Source organism: Trichechus manatus, unplaced genomic scaffold (genome assembly GCF_000243295.1).
Source record: "Trichechus manatus latirostris isolate Lorelei unplaced genomic scaffold, TriManLat1.0 scaffold00004, whole genome shotgun sequence".
Taxonomy (NCBI): domain Eukaryota; kingdom Metazoa; phylum Chordata; class Mammalia; order Sirenia; family Trichechidae; genus Trichechus; species Trichechus manatus.
In genome coordinates this window covers 11,199,839-11,219,796 of record NW_004443940.1, presented here as the reverse complement: position 1 = coordinate 11,219,796, position 19,958 = coordinate 11,199,839, and the positions used below count along the sequence as shown (strand labels likewise).

General features: G+C 53.2%; 1 protein-coding gene across 14 annotated transcripts in view; it reads left to right on the top strand.

Moving 5' to 3' along the window:
- Positions 1-19,958, top strand: part of DYSF (dysferlin) — a 247,256-nt gene that overhangs the window by 121,988 nt on the left and 105,310 nt on the right. For all 14 annotated transcript variants that reach the window (XM_004369223.1, XM_004369219.1, XM_004369221.1 and 11 more), the window contains 3 exons: positions 9,634-9,727; positions 10,422-10,499; positions 18,853-19,034. In XM_004369223.1, coding sequence (XP_004369280.1) covers positions 9,634-9,727; positions 10,422-10,499; positions 18,853-19,034 — 354 coding nt within the window. The remainder of the gene's footprint in view (positions 1-9,633; positions 9,728-10,421; positions 10,500-18,852; positions 19,035-19,958) is intronic.

The window sequence follows — 19,958 nt, the reverse complement described above, 5'->3', positions numbered from 1 at the left end:
GGTATGTCTATTTCTAGCTTTCTGAGGAAGCGCCATATCATTTTCCAAAATGGTTGTATCATTTTGCATTCCCACCGGCAGTGCATAAGAGTTCCGATCTCCCTGCAGCCCCTCTAACATTTGTTATTTCCAGTGTTTTTGATTCGTGCCAGTAATGCCGGGGTGAGATGGTATCTCACTGTGGTTTTGATTTGCATTTCTCTAATGGCTAGTGATCGCTTTTTTGTAAGCAGATTGCCAGGCCTTTCTTCCATGGTGCCTCTGGGTAGACTTGAACCTCCAACCCTTTGTTTAATGGCCGAGCATGTTAACCATTTGCACCACCCAGGGACTCCATAGATGATAGTAAGAGGCAGTAAAATAGCTAGGAAGTGATGAGTTTTGAGTGTTTATCCCCTTTGTTTTTTTTTTAAATATAATTTCTTTAATTATAAATTTACATGATTTAATTTTTAATAATGCTTGTGTTTAACAACCAGCTTACAAAATTCCAGAAAATTTAGTCATCTGCTCTCGAAAGCCAGTGTGAGAGGGCTTCAGCACACTGATGCTCTTGGGGTTCCCTCACCCTGCTTACCTAACTAAAGGGACAAAGTGTGACCCTGACAGTGGTACCCTTCCTGACAGCTCTGTAGTCTGTGAGCCTTGGCCCATCAGGTGTAGGAATCGAGTCCTCACAGGTAAAATGAGGGAGGGCAGCAGGCCCTACGGTGTCCACACCCACCTGCTCAACTCTCCCGGCAGAGAAGGCCCAGATCCCTTCCTGGCCACTGTGGGTGGGGCTGCCGTGGGGGCTGCCACCTGTCTGCTCAGCCCTGGAGCCCCACTGCTTGGCCTGTGCCTTTTGGATGCCTCCACCTCTCCTCTCACCCCCTCAGTCTCCCTCTGGCCTGCCTCTGTAGTTCCAGAACAAGATCTTGAGGCCTTGTTTCAGCCCACTCGCCATTGCTCAAGGGAGGAGGGTGTGTGAGAGAACAACCAGCATAGGGAAGTTGCGGGAACAGAGGAAATCTCACCTGCTTGTGGTCTCACTCTTGGTCTTGAGTCAGGTTTAGGGCGGCCAAGGAGTTCCCTCTATAGGCTGCTGTTTGCCCAGAGCTTGTATACTCCTCCGGGTGTGGCCACACTGAGGTCCCTGGATGGACTCAGGAGAGCTGGTCTGCTGCCCTGGGGGCTCCAAGGGGAGCCCCATGGCATCTGGGAGGCAGGGGCTCCTCACACTCCTAAGCCCAGGCTCCTGCAGAGAATTGTAGCCTCCAGCTGGGCAGCAGCAGGCTGGAGGGGGCCCAGTCCCCGAGGTGAGTGAGCAGCAGGATCCCTTACATAGCTGCATAGCTAGCCCCAAGATGGAGTGTGTGGCCACAGACCACGGGCTGCCAGCCCCAGCCTGGGAGTCGTGTCCGCATGAGCTATTGAGGCAGGAATGTGACTGTGGGAAACCCAATGCCCTTGGCCTGGCTCTGGGCTGGGGGTGGGGGAGTAGGTGTGGGAGGTGGGCAGAAACCAGAGCACCAGCCCCCGCCGCCCGCCCCTGCAGCCTGGCTCTGCCCGGGGCTCCAGAGTGAGAGCAGAAGGAGAGCAGCCCTCCGCTCCCTGCCTTTGCCCTGCCCTGGTTCCACATCCCAGGCTTGCCCCTCTAGCCAAGCCTTGCCCCTAAGCCGGAGGCAGGCTGCTCCTCTCCTCAGCCCTTATCCTCCCTCCTGCTTCTCCCCCAGGAAGCCTTCCTGATTGAGACGAAGGCACTGCCCCATTCCAGTCCATCCCACAGATGGCCCCAGCCTGGGGGAGTGAGTCCACGTCAGTTGCTCTTTCTGTAATGGTGTTAGACCCTGAGGGTGGGACTGAGGGGCTGTCTGAGGCATACTTCCCTGTCCCTTTCCCAGGAGCACAGAGACTGCACATGTGGCTTTGGACAGGGAAATGTTAGAGATTCATTTCATGGCTAAATCCTCATTGTGCACCTACTACGCTGGAATGGGTGCTGGGATTAAAGGAGCATGCATGCCTTGCCCATATGCAAAGAGAGATGGGTGCTGGCTAGAGAAGTGTGTGGTATAAACAGATGTGAAATGGAGCCTGCTCTGAAGGACAGACAGTTCACGTTGTGAGGAAGGCTGGGTAGGGGCTGCTGATCAAGACAGGGCAGTCAAGGAGGTCTCCATGCCTCAGTGAGGACTGAGCTGAAGGAAGAGCTCAAGTTAGCTCAGTTGGGAGGGCATTACAGGTGGCGAAAAGAGCAGGTGCAAAGGCCCTGTGGCAGAAGGGAAGATGAGGGATTTAAGACGTTTAAAGAAGGGGGAGGGTGTTGTTTAACATGAGACAGGAGAGATGGAAGAGTTAGACCGATGCCGCTAGTACTGCTACTGAGAGCTGATTATGTGCCAGGTCCCTGGGTGGCGCAAATGGTTTGCACTCACTTACTGACCTAAGGTTGCTGATTCGAACCTACCCAGCGGTGCCATGGAAGAAAGGCCTGGTGATCTGCTTCCATGAAGATTACAGCCAAGAAAACCCTATGAAGAAGTTCTACTCTGTATCATGTGGGGGTCACTAGGGGTTGGAATTGACTCAACAACAACAGGTTTTTGATTACATGCTAGGCACCTGCCAAGGGCATGGGTGCATCATTTCATTTTAATTTCACCGGTGGTTCTCAACTGGGGTGATTTTCCCCTCGGGGCATATTTGGCAGTATCTGGAGACAACCTGGGGGGTGCTACTGGCATCTAGTGAGTAGAGACTATGGATGCTGCTAAACACCCTACAATGCACAGGACAACCCCCCACAACAAAGAATGCTCTGGCCCCAAATGTCAGTAGTGCTGAGGTTGAGAAACTGCATTTTCCATATTCCCTGCCCTATGCGGTGGGTGTTACTATGGTCGCCATTTTACAACGAAGAAATGGAGTCTCAGGAACTGGGCTTTCCCTCCTCTCTACCCCAGCTGCCCTTACCCCGACCCACACTGGAAACCCCAGGCACGTTCTGCTCCTTCTCCCCTTCCTGGTGCCTGACATGGAGTCTGACGCTTGTGGAGCATTCTCTCTGTCGGAGCGTCAGGGTCTGTAAAAGGGACCAGTCACTTCGATTTTCTACTCTATGCACATGACATGCTGCTGGCTATTGTTGGCTTTGGATATGGACAGGTCGCTCTTAAGTTACTTTGTCTCTCTGTGTGGTAGCTACCCCATCTGTAAAATGAAGACAGTAACTGTACCTAGGTGCGCCTGACCCAAGCCATGGTATTTTCAACTGCCTCATATGCATGTGAAATCTGAACAATTAATAAGGAAGACCCAAGAAGAATTGACACATTTGAATTATGGTGTAGATGAAGAATATTGAATATACCGTGAACTCCCAGAAGAACGAACAAATCTGTCTCAGAGGAAGCACAACCAGAATGCTCCTTAGAATAGAGGATGGCAAGAATTTGTCACTTACTTTGGACATGTTATCAGGAGGGACCAATCCCTGGAGAAGGACATCATACTTAGTAAAGTAGAGGGTCAGTGAAAAAGAAGAAGACCCTCAACGAGATGGATTGACACAGTGACTGCAACAATGGGCTCAAACATATCTACTATTTTGAGGATGGTGCCGGACCAGGCAATATTTTGTTTGTTATACTTGGGGATGCTATGAGTCCAAGCCAACGTGACGGCACCTAACAGCAACATGAAGTTGGTGTTGCGAGGGTTAGATGTATCCATATGTTTTAAGCTCTTAAATAGTCCCGGACACACGTTAGTACCAGGTAGTGTTTTTTACAACTAGCAAACCAGGCTATACTTCACTGCTGTGTCTCTTCCTACACTTTCTTTTCACCTCTGTTGACAGCATCACTGTCTCTGGAATCCTTCCCTCAAATCAGGCTCAGCTCCCGAGAAAGTTCCTTTAACCCTAAACAATTCCTTCCAGAAAAAGGGTGATTGTGTGATGAGGCAGGCACTGGGGATGGAGGGTACTCACCTTGGATTTCAGTCACTGACTTAGTAGACTTTTTACTGAGGGCTCTGTGTGCCAGGCACAGTACAAGGTGCTGGGCCATAACAATGCTCTCATGAAACCCACGTTCTAGTCAGGGGCGAGGTGACAATAGACAAAGAGGTTAATATATCAAACGTCTGGTGGTAACAAGTGCTGTGAGGAAAAATAAAGCTACGTAAGGGGACAGAGAGTGCCGTTGTGGGGGGGGTGTGTGTGTGTGTGAATATGGGGAGTGGTGTGCGTGTGTGGGGTGGTGAATGTGTGAGAGTGGGAGGAGGTGGGGTGTGTGTGTGTGCATGGGGCTGTGTTTGCCAGTGTTGAGGTGGATGTGTGAGTGTGGTGTGTGGTGTGGGGAGGGTGAGTGAGTGTGTGGTGTGGGTGTGTGCATGTGTATATGGTGGGGTGTGTGTTGGGGTGGTTGTGTGTGAATGTAATGTGTGGGGTGGGATGTGTGGGTATGGGTGTGTGTGATTAGGTGGGGGGTGGAGGTGTGTGTATGTGGTGGTGTGTGTGTGAGGGTGCGTGTAAGGGTGTGTATGCTAGAGTGGGATTTTAGCAGGATGGTCAGGGAAGGCCTTTCTGAGGAGGTGACATTTTATGTCTATATGAAAAGTAATGTCCATTTTCTGACTTGAATGTGGGCAAGGCCTGGCACATGGAATGTCAGAGGGAAGGACTGACAGGAGGGAGATGCTTTCCAGAAGCTCCCAAATCAGGTTTTCATGAGGCTTCATTGTCGCATCTGAGACAAATTCCCAAGTGTGAGGCATGCCAATGTCCAGATGTGAAAACCAAAACGTACTTCAAAGTAGAGAAAGTGTGACATTGGATTATCTGTGTTAATTCACAGACTGATCCTCTGACCCGGGCTGGCATTTGTCCCAGCCTCCCTGAAGCTTATGCTGTGTTCTCACCTGAAGTTTTCATTCATTCATTCACTGGTTATTTATTGAGCATCTGCTGAGTGTGAGGGGTAGCCATGGTGGCACAGTGGTTGACAGCTACCGCCGCTAACCAAAAGGTTGCAGTTCAAATCCACCAGCTGCTCCTTGGAAACCCTATGGGGCAGTTCTACTCTGTACTACAGGGTTGCTATGAGTCGGAATTGACTCGATGGCAATGGGTTCTTTTTGTTTTTTTGAGTGTATGTGAGGTGTTCTGCTGCGTGCTGGGTGTACACTGGGAACCTCATAGAGCTCTCCTCTCAGTGGGAGGAGACAGACAAATAAACAGGTATCTACAATGTCAGGTGACAGGTGCAGGAACGGGGTCATTTGGGGTGCTATGGGTACACACGGAAGGGTGCCTGTCCTTGCAGGGTGACTTAATAAGATGAGATGGTACAGCTGAGGACACATTAGCCAGGGAAAGAATGGGGCAGAGGGACTATGTGCAAGAGGCCTGGGGGCAAGAAAAGGACCCCCTAGTGTTCCAGCTGGTTTGAGTGCGGAGGCCAGCACAGAGTGTGGGTGTTTGGAAGGCCCAATTCAGAAGCCATGGCCAGGCCAGGAGACAGAGCCGGCCTTGCCTGTGCTCCCAGGGTCCGATGCGGATGTGTGGAGAGCCCAGCTCTCTCTGGGAGGGTCAGTGGGGCAGAGGAGGTGAAAATGTTGGCCAGCTGGGCAGGTGGAATTCTGCCCGGAGTGTGAAGCAGGGTTGCTGTGAGGCTGGGGCTCCGGCTGGGAGAGACTGAACTTTGTGGCTGTCCGTCAGCCCCGCTCAGGAGTGTGTGTTTCCCTTAGTTCCCTAAGTAATGCTTTTTCCCAGCCATCTCCCTCCATCTTCTTGAGCTGAGGGGAGGAGGGCCCTGCGGACCAGGTGTGGGGCGGTTGTGACTCCTCAGGCAGGGCAGGCAGGTGGAGGGGACCAGGCAGTGCAAGGGGTGGTCCTGGGAGGGGCTGCTGGGCCTTCCCGGGGAGGGATGGCGTCCTCCGTGCCCGTGTCCACTGTGGTCTGGAGATATCTGGCCCTGGCCTTTGTGGGACTCCCAAGGCCGGGGACACCTTTTCTGATCTCAGGCAGGAGGCCCTGTCCTTGGACAGAGCTCCAGAATGTGCTGCCAAAGCCCCAGACAGAGGCCGTTTGGTGGGAGTGGTGCTGACGGGACGGCCGGGAGAGGCCATCTAGAGGAGGGGCGAGGTGAGTGGGGATGTGCCCTGGCAGCGAGCCCCAAGCAGGGAGGTCCCTGCAGGCGCCCGGAGGGAGAGCGAGTTATGGGGCCTGTGGGAGCTGGAGGGAGCCTTCTCCCTGTGCTCACCCAGCGCCTGCCTGCAGGTGGGGCACGCGTGTGGCAGGGCTGAGGGGAAGGGCTGCAGAGTTCTGGGCGCCCCAGCACCCGGCCCCCAGCTGAAGCTCCCCCCGCCGCCATTCATCAGTGAAGTGCCCCAGTAGTGTCACCACGCGGTGCTAAGCTCAGAGGCCAGGCAAGTCCTGTTTTCAGCTGCGACCCGAGAGTGCTTTCCTTGGCGTCCCTCCAGGCGCTCAGCCGCCAATTCCAGGTGCGGCCCTGAGACCCCGTGGCGAGAGGGCGTGCCGCGGCCGCACTGTGTCCAGTCGCCTCACCTGGCAGGAATCGGAGATGCCTGTGTCCACACCTGCCCAGGAGTGAGAATTTGGAGCATCATGGCCTTTGGGTCCTTCCCTGGCTGCAGTGTGACCCCTCTCCCCGTGGTGTATGTAAGAGATTGATTTCTGCCCAGGGCTGTGGCTCCTTACTGAAATGTGCACATTTCCAGCTTCCTGGAATAATTTTGAACAAATATGGGATATGAGCCCCACCCTCCAGCACAGTTGTGAACTTCGTAGTTTATGGGCCCCCCTCCCCCCTTATTTCTGTCATAATATCATTAATAAACAGATAGAGAGCCACTATCAAGTCAGCTTCAACTCAAGGCAAACTTATGTACAACAGAACAGAACGTTGTCTGCTCCTGCGCCGTCCTCGGGATCACCAGCATGTTCGAGTCCATCACTGCTGCTGCTGTGCCAGTTTGTCTCACTGCGGGTCTCTCCCATGCTGGCCCTCTACTTCACCAAATGTGATGTCCTCCTCTAGCGATTGATCCCTCCTGATGACGTGTCCAAAGCAAGCGCGTCAGACAATGTTCTGTTGTGATTCATAAGGTTTCATTGGCAGATTTTCAAAAGTAGATCACCAAGCCTTTCTTCCTAGTCTGTCTGGAAGCTCTGCTGAAACTGTCCACCATGGGTGACCCTTCTGGTATTTGAAATACCAGTGACATAACTTTCAGCAGCATAGTAGCATACAAGCCACCACAATATGACAGACCGACAGACAAGCGGTGGAAGATCATTTAAATAAATAAATAAACTAACATTTATTGAGCCTTTACTGTGTGCCAGGCAGTGTGCTAAGAACTGCATGTACTTAATTGCCTTTAACAATTACAGCAACTCTCTGAGATAGGTACTGTATAATTACTCCAAAATTAAAGACCATGAGATAGATTCAGAGAGGTTAAGAAACCTGCCCAAAGTCACCTAGCCAGTAAATGGTGGGGTCAGTATTGGAAACCAAGCAATCTGGCTGTAGGGCCCATGTTTCTTCTCTGTGTCAGGGGGTAGGGTCACTGTCCTTCCAGTCAGAAGGAGGGATGTCTTTTCTGAGTGTGTGCTTTGCAAGAATGGAGCAGGAGCCCTGGTGGCACAAGGATTAAGAACTTAGCTGCCGATGGAAAGGTTGGTGGTTCAAACCCACCCAGCAGTTCTGTAAGTGAAAGACCTGGCGATCTGCTCCCGTAAAGATTACAGCCTAAAAAACCTTATGGGGCAGTTCTACTCTGTCACGTGGCACGTAACCACAACAACAACCTTTAGGATGCATTTCTTTGTTGACCCCTGTGTGACCAGGGAGGCTCCACCTCAGTGTCCTAAGATGACCTGAAGACGGGAGGGACCAGGGTGGTTGATGACACTTGGCCAGGGAACAGTACGAGCTTGCAGTGGCAGTGAAAGTGAGTCAGGGCAGTTCTGAGGAGGGAGGCCTGTCCGAAGCTGAGGGCTGGGTTTGGGGGAAGTAATTTCTGGTGTTGGATCGGGAAGCTGGGGCCAGACCACTGGGGGTCTGACCAGGAGGCTGGACTTGACCCTTCAGCTAGCGAGAGTCACCGGAAGATTCAGGCACAGAAGTGAAGGGGTGACTGCGGGTAATGAGGATGGCCTGGCTTTGGGATGTGCGCTGGATCAGGAGTGGGAGAACACGTATCCTAGAAGGCTTCTTGGTCAAGTGGGTCTAGGGCTTGGCCTTGTGAGTGGGCATAGTTTGGAGAGGAGGGGCCCTGAAGTGTCATAGAGTCTTGTTCTTGGAGGCACTGGGGAACTTTGTAGTTGATAGCTTGGGGCCACGGGGAGACATCAAGATTCCTGGAGAAATAGCTGCAGCCAGAGTGGAGTCAGGGCGGCCCAGCAGAATGTCCCTGGGAACTGGTTACTCTGGGTGGGCCTGAGCTGAGTGGGATGAACAGGCCATCCGAGGGCGAGGGCAGGGTATTCCTTCAAGGGTGTGTGCACATGTTACTGTGCTGGGGAGAGGGACTGGGTGAGGAAATGGAGCGCAGACCACCTTGTGGCTTATGCTTACTGTCTCTGAAATGGAATAGGTGACAATCTGTTGAGAGGGCAAGGAGGGAGAGGAGTGAGGGGCTGCAGAGAGAGCAGATAGCACGGGCCTCTGGGCAATGCCACCGGAGTCCCACTTTGGGGCCTGGTTTGGGTTCCTGGCCGGGGAGGGGAGTGGGCAGGGTGTCAAAAGCCAAGTCTGGGAGGCTAGGCTGGGGTGTGACAGCACATTTCCTGCCCTTGGTGTGGCCTTGGTTGTTGTGGGCTCCCTAAGCGCCCAGACCGTACAGATGAGAGCTGTGGTGTGGCAGGGTAGTGGTGGGGCAAGGAGAGCACCAGGAGGTGGGTGTCTGGTCCAGGGAAGTTGTCTGGTCTTGGTGTCACCAAATTTGGTTCGTGGCTCAATGCTTAGATCCCAGTGCTTACAAGGACAAGGTGATGGGGTCGACTGTCTAGCTTTAGGCACAGTGAATGGACAGACTCCTGCTCCTGTCCCTTGCCTCAGACCATCCCTAGCCCTGGCCTCAGCCGGAGCCCTCCTTACCCTCCGTGCAGTGGGAACCAGTGAGAGATGGTGGATGATACAGGGCAGCACCCACCCCCCCGCCCCAACAGCTGGGGACCCAGCTCTGTGCCTGTGACTCTGGCACCAACACTGTCCCAGATATGCAGTGGTGGGAAGCGATGGGGCCCCAGAGAGTCCTAGACTAAGTCCTCCACTTAACTTGTCCCTAACGGGCCAGTCCCCATTTGATTCTCCGCCAAGAGCCCCTTCGAGTCCTTTTTTCCATCAAACTTTAACCTCTTTGACTGGAGCAATTCAAAATTCCATTCATGAGAGAGGGGGAAGAGTTTACCACAGTCCTTTGCGATTTGAGACTGGGGATGCTTTAGGAGAGGATGAGCGCCCACAGAGTGAAATCAGAGCCCTGACGGCCCCGCTTACCGCAGCTTGGGAACGTTGTCTAGAGGTTTCCTGGCCTCAGGGACCTGTCTGGGCCAGTCTTCCTGCCACCCCTAGTCTCCGGGGTCAGAGTCTGCTTTGACCAGCTCTCTGTCTCCAGGGCGGCGTGGTGGATGACAAGAGTGAAGATTCCATATCTGTCTCTACCTTGAGCTTTGGTGTGAACAGACCCACAATTTCCTGCATCTTTGACTGTAAGTGATGCTTGGGGGTGAGGTGGGTGTGTGACCTTACATTTCTGTTGGTATGGGGGTTATATGGGCAGGTGTATATGTGGGGGGGGCTGTGGATAGCTGAGTCTGTGCATCTTTTGGGTGGGTCAGTGGCTTTTGCAGTGTGTGTGTGTATGCATGTGCATGTCTATGTGTGCATATGTATGTGCATCTGTGGGTGTCTCTGTGTATCAGTGTCTGTGGTGTGTGTGTCTGAATGTGTGTATATGTGGGTGTATGCACGTCTGTGTGTATGCATCTGTGTATGTGTGCATGTGTGTGCACTTCCATGTGTGTCTGTGTATGCATCTGTGTGTGTGGTGTGTGCTCCTGTGTGCGCATCTGTGTATACATCTGTGAGTATGGTGTGCACTTCCGTGTGTGCGCGTCTGTGTATGTGGTGTGCATTTTTGTGTGCGTGTATTAACTCTAAACTAGAAATCAGCACTCAAGGCCCTATGCATTCTGGCTGCCCTATCGTCTATGTGGCCTGTCCTCCTCTTCTCTTCCTGCTCTTCTGTGCCCTCTCACCCAAGGATACATCGTGTGGTGGCCACCTTTGAGCTGTGGTGTGCCCTGCTGGTCCTGTGAGAGGATCACTCCTGCCCTTACTGGGGACAGACTCCGTCCTCCCCTCTGGCCTTCACACTGGATCTCCGTTTCTTCCTTTGTGCAGATGGGAACCGCTACCATCTACGCTGCTACATGTACCAGGCCCGGGACCTGCCCGCGATGGACAAGGACTCTTTTTCTGGTAGGTGGGGGAGGAGGGGAGAGAGCCAGGGCTGTGGACTGAGAGCTGGGGACTAAGAAGCCAGGTCTTCGGACAACAGGGGCTACGGGCCAAGTCGTCTCCTTTGTGGGTGGGATGCTGTGTTTGCTGGGCGTGTGGAGGGGGCTGCTGTTGCCCAGGTCCTTGGGCCCTCCTGACTGTCCAGTGCAGCAGCCTCTTGTCTGTGGTCTGCTTGACTCTTCTGCAGGGTTTGGCCTTGTTGACTGTCCCTCCTTCCTGAAGCCCCTCTGGCCTTGGCCCCGGGGACACCACTCCCTCCTGGGATGCCTCTAGTCTCCTCCTCTCTCTGCTCCTACTCAGCTGACTCATTGCTCCCTAAGCCTGATGTTCCCAGGAGTCCTGTCTGTGTCTTCTTCTCTGGGTGCTGGGATCCCTCCCCTCCCCTAGATTTAGTGACCACTCATGTGGGAACCTTCCAGGCCTTCAGCCCTGCCCCCCGACCCTCACCCAAGTGCAGCCACATCTGGGTATCTCCCCGCCCTGGGTGTTTCCCTCAGAGGCATCTTGGTTCATCTTGTCCAAACCAAGCTCCTTGAGACCCCACCACCCAGACCCCGCCTCCTCTACTTTTCCGCCTCGATGCTGGCATCAGTGTCCACCCATTACCCAGCCTGGAAGTCGTCACTCACCCAGTTCTGTTGATTCTGGCTCCCAAAGCTCTCTCAAATGAGTTTTTTCCTCTTCAATGCCATGGCTGCCATTTCACACTGGCCTTGCCGTTTCTTATCTGGGCTACTCTGGCCATCTCCTGGCCCCCCTGCCACCTTCCACATGGCTCTTGACAGATCCTGGTCGTGTGACACTCCCCTTGTTCAAACATAGACACTGACAGAAAAATCCCCGATCCTTCAGCACAACAGTCAAAGTTCTTTGTGACCTAACCCCTGAGGAACCTGCCTGCTTCATCTTTCTGCTCATTCTTCTCTGTCTGCACCTCTGGCCCCACCACCTATTGTCTCAAACCCCCCAAAAAAACCCATTGCTGCAGAGTCGATTCCGACTCATAGCGACCCTATAGGACAGAGTAGAACTGCCCCATAGCATTTCCAAGGTGTGGCTGGTGGATTCGAACTGCCGATGTTGTGGTTAGCAGCTGAGCTCTTAACCACTGTGCCACCAGGGCTCCACCTATTGTCCATGCTTGCCAAGTTCTTCCATATGCCTGGCTTTTGCACTCAGTGTTCCCTTTGCCTAGAATGCATTTCCTCTGGATTTTGAATTCAGCCAACTCCAGTCATCCTTCAAGACCCAGCTCAGATGCCCACTAACCCTTTCTTCAGCCCAGCTGGCTGCTCCTTCCTCAGGCCTTCCTCAGCTCCTGGCCTGCCCCTCTCTCCTGCTTAGCCTGTCCCTCTCCTGGCCTTCCCGTTACCCCCCGGCATAGGATCAATTTCCTTCTTTCTCTGGCTGATCCCTCCACTCTGTGACCTCCTCTAGGAAGGGGCCTTCTCCTCCCTTCGAGTCTACAGCACTTGGTCTCTAAAGAACTCGCATTTACTGTGCCAGGCACTTTACTGACGTTATTTCATACAATTCTTACAGCCACACTGTGAAGTAAGTATTCAGTATCCCCATTTTGCAGATGAATAAACTGGGACTCAGGTTAACTAAATGGCATGAGTTAAAATAGCCTACAGATGACGGAGCTGGTAACTGAAACCAAGGCTATCAGCCTCCGAATGCTTGCCCTTTGATTGAGTAGAATTGAGTTATTCTATGAGAGTGACCTGTTCACGGGATGGCAGGCACTGCTTACAGCCATCTGCCTGGCCTCCTTCCTAGCCAGCTCCCCACCCCCAGGTGGGGGACCACTGTTTCCTCCCCCCATTCCTCTCTGCCTCTGTATTAGGGACCTGTACTCTGGCCCTGTGCAGCCAGGCGCAGGGTGGATGGAGTAGTTTCTCAGCTTTGGGGCAAGGGTCCTGAGAGTGCCCTCTGTAAAGCACATGCAAAACCAGCACACGGGGACCTGGACCGGCAGGCCAGGGCCAGATATCTGCATCTGTGATTTGCTGGGAAACGTTGCCAGGATGATTTCTGACAACTAGAACTTACCCTGAGAAAAAAGAAATAAGGAATTCACAGTCTCGCTTCCTCTCCCTTCCAGAAGGGGTGTGAGGGGTGAGGGGACAGGCACAGGTTTGTGAGGGTGGGTGGTGAGGCAGTAGTCCAGGTGGGAAGCCCCTCCTCCTCTGTGGACTGGGCTGGCCCAGGACCCTGCAGGGAGGGAGCTCCTCCAAGGAGCCAGCCCGAGGAGCCAGCACTCACCTCTGGGGACTGCAGCCGCAGGGTCAGCCTGGCACTGGCCTGGGGAGACGTCACACTTTCCATCCTGGCCCCACTCCCTCCCCCAAATAAACATCCCTTGAGCTTTGAGGGCACTGCCCAGGGCTTCCTCAGAGGCCACTGGTTTCTGAATGAAAGGCCCGATTGAGCAGCTGCTGGAAAAGAAAACAGCAGCCAACGTGGTTGAACCTATAAAACCCAGAGTGTTTATTTTCACTCCCAAACTTTAAACCAAAGCAATTCCTCCCCTGGAACTGACCTTGGGGTGGCTGGCGGCCGGAGGCTGTGCACGGCCACGGGCTGGCATTTCTCAGAGGAAGCTCAAGTGTGAATCTGGAATGTCTGGGGCCAAGGGAGGGTCTAGCCCAGTGTCTGTCGCTGGTAGCACCTTCCAGCCTGCCCACCAGGGTGTCTGGGACAGAGAGGGTCCTCCTTGGAAAGTGCTCCTGTGACTCTGACCTGCAGTGCTCCAAGCCTTTTCCAAGATCCCAAGCCCCACAGTGCTCTCTGTGCTGGCCTTGGCCCCTCATGGCCCTGGGTGTGCTCCCTGCTAGCCTTCTGTATGGTCTTGGGGCTACTCTAGGAGCTGGGGCCTTTTCTGCTCCTTCTCTCATTTGCCCCAGAGCAGCCCTGGCTGAGGGTTTGGGGGGACATTCAGGAGTTGCCCAGGAAATACTTGTTGAATCATATTGAACTCTGTAGAGGGGATGTGCACAGGCCCTTGGTGGAGATACTGCCATCTAGGCCACCTGAGGGTTGCACCTTGGGTGGGATTTGGGCGTATGGCCAGCTTCACTTCTCTGGACCAGGGGAAAGGTGTGTGTGGGCGTGTTCTTGGGTGTTTATCAGTGTGTGTAGCCCATGTAACAATTAGGTAAAATGATGCTTAATTCAAATTACTTCTGTTTGATATTGAGATGGGGTTGCTTTATGAGCACGTGTTTACTTTGAACTGAATAGATATGACTCTAGAGGACTTAGAAATCATGTGTCCTCAAACTGCACTTACCCTTCCTGCCCACCACTTCAGTGTGGACTGTGGCGCATCACTTCCTGAACAGCAGTCTGAGCCAAGTTGTCCTTTGCTATACATTGATATTTCTCAGGGGGAACTTGGGAGGGGGCTGTCTGCTTTGCCAAATTGTTCTGCTTTGCTCCCTCCCCAAGCTGAGAATTGTTGTTGTGGTTTGAAGGAGCCATAAGGTAAAGCTGCTTACAGAGCTGCCACTCAGACAGACAGCACTGTTGTGAGGTCACCACATTCCAGAGGATGGTCCTCAGCTTTGGGGTGCCCAGAAACTCCTCTTTGAGGGTCTCACAGGACAGTAGGCTCCATGCTCTTGACTTGGCTGACCAAGCAAATGGAAAATGGCTAGTAGACCAGATGCCAAGCTATTATGTTACCAGGGGTCGGGGAAGGATATCTTGAAAGAGAGCAAAAGGTCTTGTGCCCTCTTTGCTGGCCTCATGGCTCCTGGGGATGCAAAGCTGTGTGCCGGCTGGGTGGTCCTGAGGGGTCTTGCCAGGCCAGGCCACAGTGAGGTCTAAGGAACCATGGTTGCCCCATAGTTGGGGCCACCTCTGTGGTGATGAGTGCTTCAATTTCCCCCAGATCCAGACTCTGTCCTGGGTGGCACCGGAAAATTCTTGCTCATTGGTTTTCTCATGTCTGGACTGTGTTCATGGCCTTCCCCAGCGTTTGTAACACAGCCTTTTGTTAAGGTTGGCTCTGGCTGGGTCATCTACCTGACACGCTTAAGGAGGTATTTTCCAAAGTGCATCAGGGGCTTGTGAAATGCTTCACTTACAGAGGGTTCCTGAGTACAAGAGACTGGGAGCCACTATGCACTGAGAGATTTACAGTGCTCAGTGGCATAGGAAAGGCTTGGGGACGGCAGCAGTAAAGAAGCCTGATTAACCTGCCTAAACGCTCCTTAGCTCCCCAGAGAACTCGTGTCTTGAAGAACATATTTTGAGAAACACTGATCTACAGAATTCAGTCCAAATTGCTCAGTGTGAGTCCAGGAGTGCTTGTGATCTGCCCCTCCTTCCCCTCCTACCTCCTCTATCCCCACTGCCCTGGGTGCCCCCTTCCTCTCACTAGACCAGCTGCTTGCTGTTTCCCCAGTGTCCCTGCTCTTTTGTGCCTTTGCGTGTGCTGTGCTGAGTGCCTGGAGCACCCCACTTTCCTTGGTGCGTGTTGGCTGCCTCCTCATTCTTAAGACTCAGGCTGAGACCTCCTTTGGGAAGTTTAAGTTGGGCACCTGTGCCCCTAGCACCTTGTACACTCCACGATTAATTTGCAAATCACCTTGAATTATAATTGTGGGTTGGTTATTTCCAATCAATAGTCATACCTTAAGAACTTGAACAGTGTCTCATTCATCATCATATTCCTAGCAGTGTGTTTACCAGCTACATGCTAGTCAATTGGTAACTGTATATTGAATGAATGATGCATTATAAATAATGCTATAGTGAACATCTTTGTACATACAGCTTTTTGGTTAATTTGGATGATTCCCAGGAATATGGGGAAAAGGGTATAAACATTTTTATGTTTTTCAGGGCATACTGCCCAGTTGCTTTCCTGAAAGGCTGCTGAATTGCTTCCAGAAATAAAGAGCGATGTATATTTCATCAAATACTTGCCAACACTGAGTTTTATAATTTTAAACAATTTTTCTTAATTTTATAGGAAGAATATTGTTGTGTTATAGTTCTAGTTGCATTGCCTTGATTACTAGTGATCTACTCCACCTTCTTTTAAGGGCACCTTTCCTAGGAGTATGGGATGGTTGAAGGAGCACTGGGCTAGGAGTCAGGGGTCTAGTCCTGGCCACATGTGAGCTTGGTCTAGGGACTTAGTCGTTCTGGGGAAAAGCTCTCTCTTCTGACAAATGGGGATGACACCACTGCCCTGCTCCTGTCCGGGTGATTTGAGCTGGTCGGTGGGAAGGCCCATCAGGGAGGCGGAGTGTACTGTGAATGGGGCCGGTTCTCCCTGGCACTTTGGGAAGGGTGTGGTCTGGGGGACAGGGCTCAGCCCAAACACCTGGTCGTAAAGCTGTGGGTCCAGTGAAGGAATTACCTGCCTGTGGCCTGGCAACTGGACCTTGCTCTCGTGGTGATGGAGTCCAGTAGAATTCCGTGTACTCTTAGCTGGAGTGTCTCCAGGGTGGCCTGTGGCCTCAAAGGACTCCCCAGTCCAAACCTGCTTCTGCCTCAGCTTGGGGTGATCCAAGAGGGTGCTCCCTAAGTCTTGGTGCCTGAGCATGGAGGGCAGGTGCTGCCTCTGTCCAGGGTGGGGTGCAGTTAGGCGCAGATAGATTTGGAAACCTCACCCCTCACCTTCCCCTCCACCTCTCCTGGGGAATCTGCCTACCCCCCCTTTGCTTTCCTGGAAGAGGGATGTGTCTGTGAGTCTATCTGACTTCCCTTCATCTGACCACCTTGCTGCAGCAACACCGACTCCCTCCCCACCTCAGTTTCTTTTTTTTTGGAGGGGCTGGGCGCTGTTGGGGAGAGGCCCAACCCTGCACACAGTAGCCCAGTGTCTGAGGCCCCAGGCCTCCAGGCCTGCTCTTTACAATGCCTTTGTTGTGTGTTTTTTCCTCCCCTGGGCGGGTGGGGTGTGAGTGGGTGATTTCGTTTGAAAGCTCCCCCTCCCCAGTGCTGAGCTCATTGCCTGAGCTGATGGGGCTGCTGGAAGGAGTCGGGCTCCTTGGGGCCAGCGTGGGGGGTGCTGCCAACACCAATACAACGTGCACAGCCGCTACAATGTGCAATTGTGATCTTTGTGTAAATGCGGTCGGTCTGGGGCCCGCAAGCTTATAAAAATAAAGCTTTGGGAAGCACGGGGGGCGGGAACAAAAGGGGCTTTTTCGCCGGCTCTCTAATATGGTTTTATTTATCAGAACGCTCCCTCTTTCGCTTACTGGAACTGGGGAGAGGTTCTCTGCCGAGCTTGGAGCTGATGGTATCACAGCCAGACGGTTTCATTAAATGCACAGACGCCGCTGGGCCCTGCCAGGGGCAGGAGGGAAAGGGCTTGAGGCCAGGCCAGCCAGGGCTGGTGCATGGAAGGGGGAGCCCTATGCCAGGAGGTTCTACCAGGTGGGGCTGGCGAGAGTGCTGGGCACTTCTTCCCTGCTCCTTCTCCTGTCAAGGGCCTCCCTTACTCAGGGCTTCTACCCTCATCATCAGGTTCAAAACCAATTTCTTGCAGGAAGCCCTCCATGATTGACCCCATGGTACTTTTGTGCCTGCAGGCTGATAGGCAGGTCCCAGGCTAGTGGCTGCCTCCTGTTGGCCAAAGCCAGCATTATCAAATCAGTGAGTGCCCATAGCTCCTTCCCCTAACTTAGATCCTCCTCATCCTTAAAACCTACCCCTTGGGTGACAGCCACAATCTTGGACCCTGCTCCCTCCATCTCCTGATGGGAGTCCTCCCCATCACCCATTCCATCCTTCTCTCTTCTCCTGTGGTCACTCTTTGCCAGCCTCTCTCTCTGCTACCTACTACACAGTGACCATGCCATGCCACTCGGTGTGGCCACGCAGCCTGTCCTGCACCCCTCCCCTTTGTCTGTCTCCTCATCCCAGTGCCAGGATTGCGCCTGGACATCCCAACACCCTTCTGATACCATTACCTCCAAGGCCGCCGAGCCCCGCTTGAGGTTACATGGGAAGTAAGTGGCAGTGCTGGGGCCGGACTGGGGCTCAGAGGGCACAAGGCACTGCAAGCTGGAAGCAGGTGCCAAGGACATAGGGCATGTTTTAGGGCATTTGGGCTCAGCCCTCACAGACATCCAGCATCCAGCTATTGGCCTCCTGCCTCCCCAGACTTTCCTGTCCCCAGTGCCCCTCAGCATCTGGCACTTGGAATCTTTAAAAATAGCAGCACACTGGGCCCTGTCCCCAAGCTGACTTCCTAATGGGAGAAGTTGGAGGAGCCCTCTCTTCCACGCCCTCTACTCCTCTTCCAAATCCCGTGCACTCAGTGAGTGCCATAGGAATGGCAGCATCAGCATCACCTGGGAACTTGTTAGAGTACACCTTCTTGGGCCCCATCTCGGAACTGCTGAAGCAGAAACTCTGGGAGTGGGTCCAGCTTTCTGTGCAAGCCTTCCAGATGATTCTGACCCAGTTCATATTTGAGAACCATAGCCCTAGAATCTGCTGTAGTGACACCAACGTGTCTCTGGGGCTACTGCTGGGTTAGTCTCAGGCCCTCGTGGCTGGGGCTGGCAGGCTGGGAAGGAGAATAGGGGCAGCAGGAAGCTACAGGGGCCTCTGGGTTTCTCCTGACACCATCTACCACTAAACATCTCTTGAGTCCATCTGCTTCTGTCTAGCGCCACATGCCCATCTAAGCCACTACCATCTCTGCCTGGACTATTACAGTAACCTCTTAACTGGTCTCCCTGTACCCTCTTCTGACCCCTCCAGTCTGCTCTCCACTTGGCAACCAGAGGGAGCTTGTGGAAATGCAGACCCAGTCATGGCAGTCAGATGGCATCCCAGAGCTCTGCTCCAATCTTATTCCTCAAGGAAGCCAGCGCCTTTTATCTAGTCTTCTAGGCACTGATCACGATTGTCATTTTATATTTGCTTGAGTGGATTATGGTTTTCTCAGCCCCTAGCCCCTACCCTGGCATGCATAAGGTACACAATCAATGCTTGTTGGGTACATGAATTAATGAATGAGTAGACTATACAGGTACTCACTTCCTCTAGGTGGACCTTGCCCCAGGTGGCCAGCCGGGGAAGGAGACACAAAGGGGAAAGGTCTCTGGGTCTTGTGCCCACCTGCTGGGATCCAGGCTCCATTTACCCATGGTGGCCTGCCAGCAGCCTTACAGATTGGCCAGGAGAGTCCCTCAGGGGAAGGGGGGCCCCCATTTCACTGCTGCAGAGTGGCAGCCATGGCCCCACTCCAGCTTCGTGGCCTGCACGGCTTCTGAGCAGACGACTCTCAAGGTCTCTGCTGTGTCCTGTCTCCTTCCTTGTTGCCCGGCCCCCACAGATCCCTACGCAATCGTCTCCTTCCTGCACCAGAGCCAGAAGACGGTGGTGGCGAAGAACACCCTGAACCCCACCTGGGACCAGACACTCATCTTCTATGAGATCGAGATCTTTGGCGAGCCCGTCAGCATTGCCGAGCAGCCGCCCAGCATCGTGGTGGAGCTGTATGACCATGACACCTACGTGAGTCTGCTGCCCCTACCCCATTCCCTGGCTGTCCTCCTGCTCCTGGTGCGTGCCCAGGGAGAGGCTGCGAGGAATGGGCCTTTGTGGACTTCTGCTCCCCAACCAGATGGGTATCCCGAGGCTGGGACTGATGGCCTCTCCTTTGACCCCCACAGGCTACAGGGTAATTAAAAACTCCTTAAGAGTAATTAAAAATGGATCGCTAGCACACGTGCTGTGTCCCTGGCAGACATTGCTAATCAAGTGCAGCAGAGACGGGACAGAGCTGGAGAGGGCCCTTGGCTGGGTGTCAGGAGGCTTCGGTTTTCCCTGTTTCTTGCTTGCTTATGTGATCCCAGGTCAGTTCCTCTCCTTATCAGAGAGCTGTGTTGAATCCACAAACGTTCATCCAGCGCTTGCCTTACTGGGCTGAGTGGCCCCTCACCTGGGGGTCCCAGGCTAGGTCGGAGTCAAGATTCACCCAAGCAGAGAATCTGCTACGTGAGACAGGGTTCCTGAGGGCCAGGTGCTACTGTCCAGTTTCCCACGGTGATGGGAATGTTCTGTACTTGTGCTGTCTAAAATGGGAACCTCCAGCCACCTAGGGCTATCGAGCACCTGAAATGTGGCTAGTGTAACCCAGAAACAAATTTTAAATTTAATTTTAATGAGTTTAAATTTAAACATGTATGAGCTTGGCTGCTAACCAAAAGGTCAGCAGTTCGAATCCACAAAATAAAAAATAAAAAAAACATAGCCACAGGTGGCGAGTGGCTCCTGTATTGGACAGCACAGCTCTAGAAGGTTCTCAGAAGGGAAAGATCACCATGGCCTGGAATGTCAGGGAAGGCTGTGGGGAAGACCCAGGACCGGAAGGAAATGTGGGTTGGGGTGTAGGGTAAGGCAGAGGTGCTTTCCAGTACAGCTTGGGGGTGGGATGAT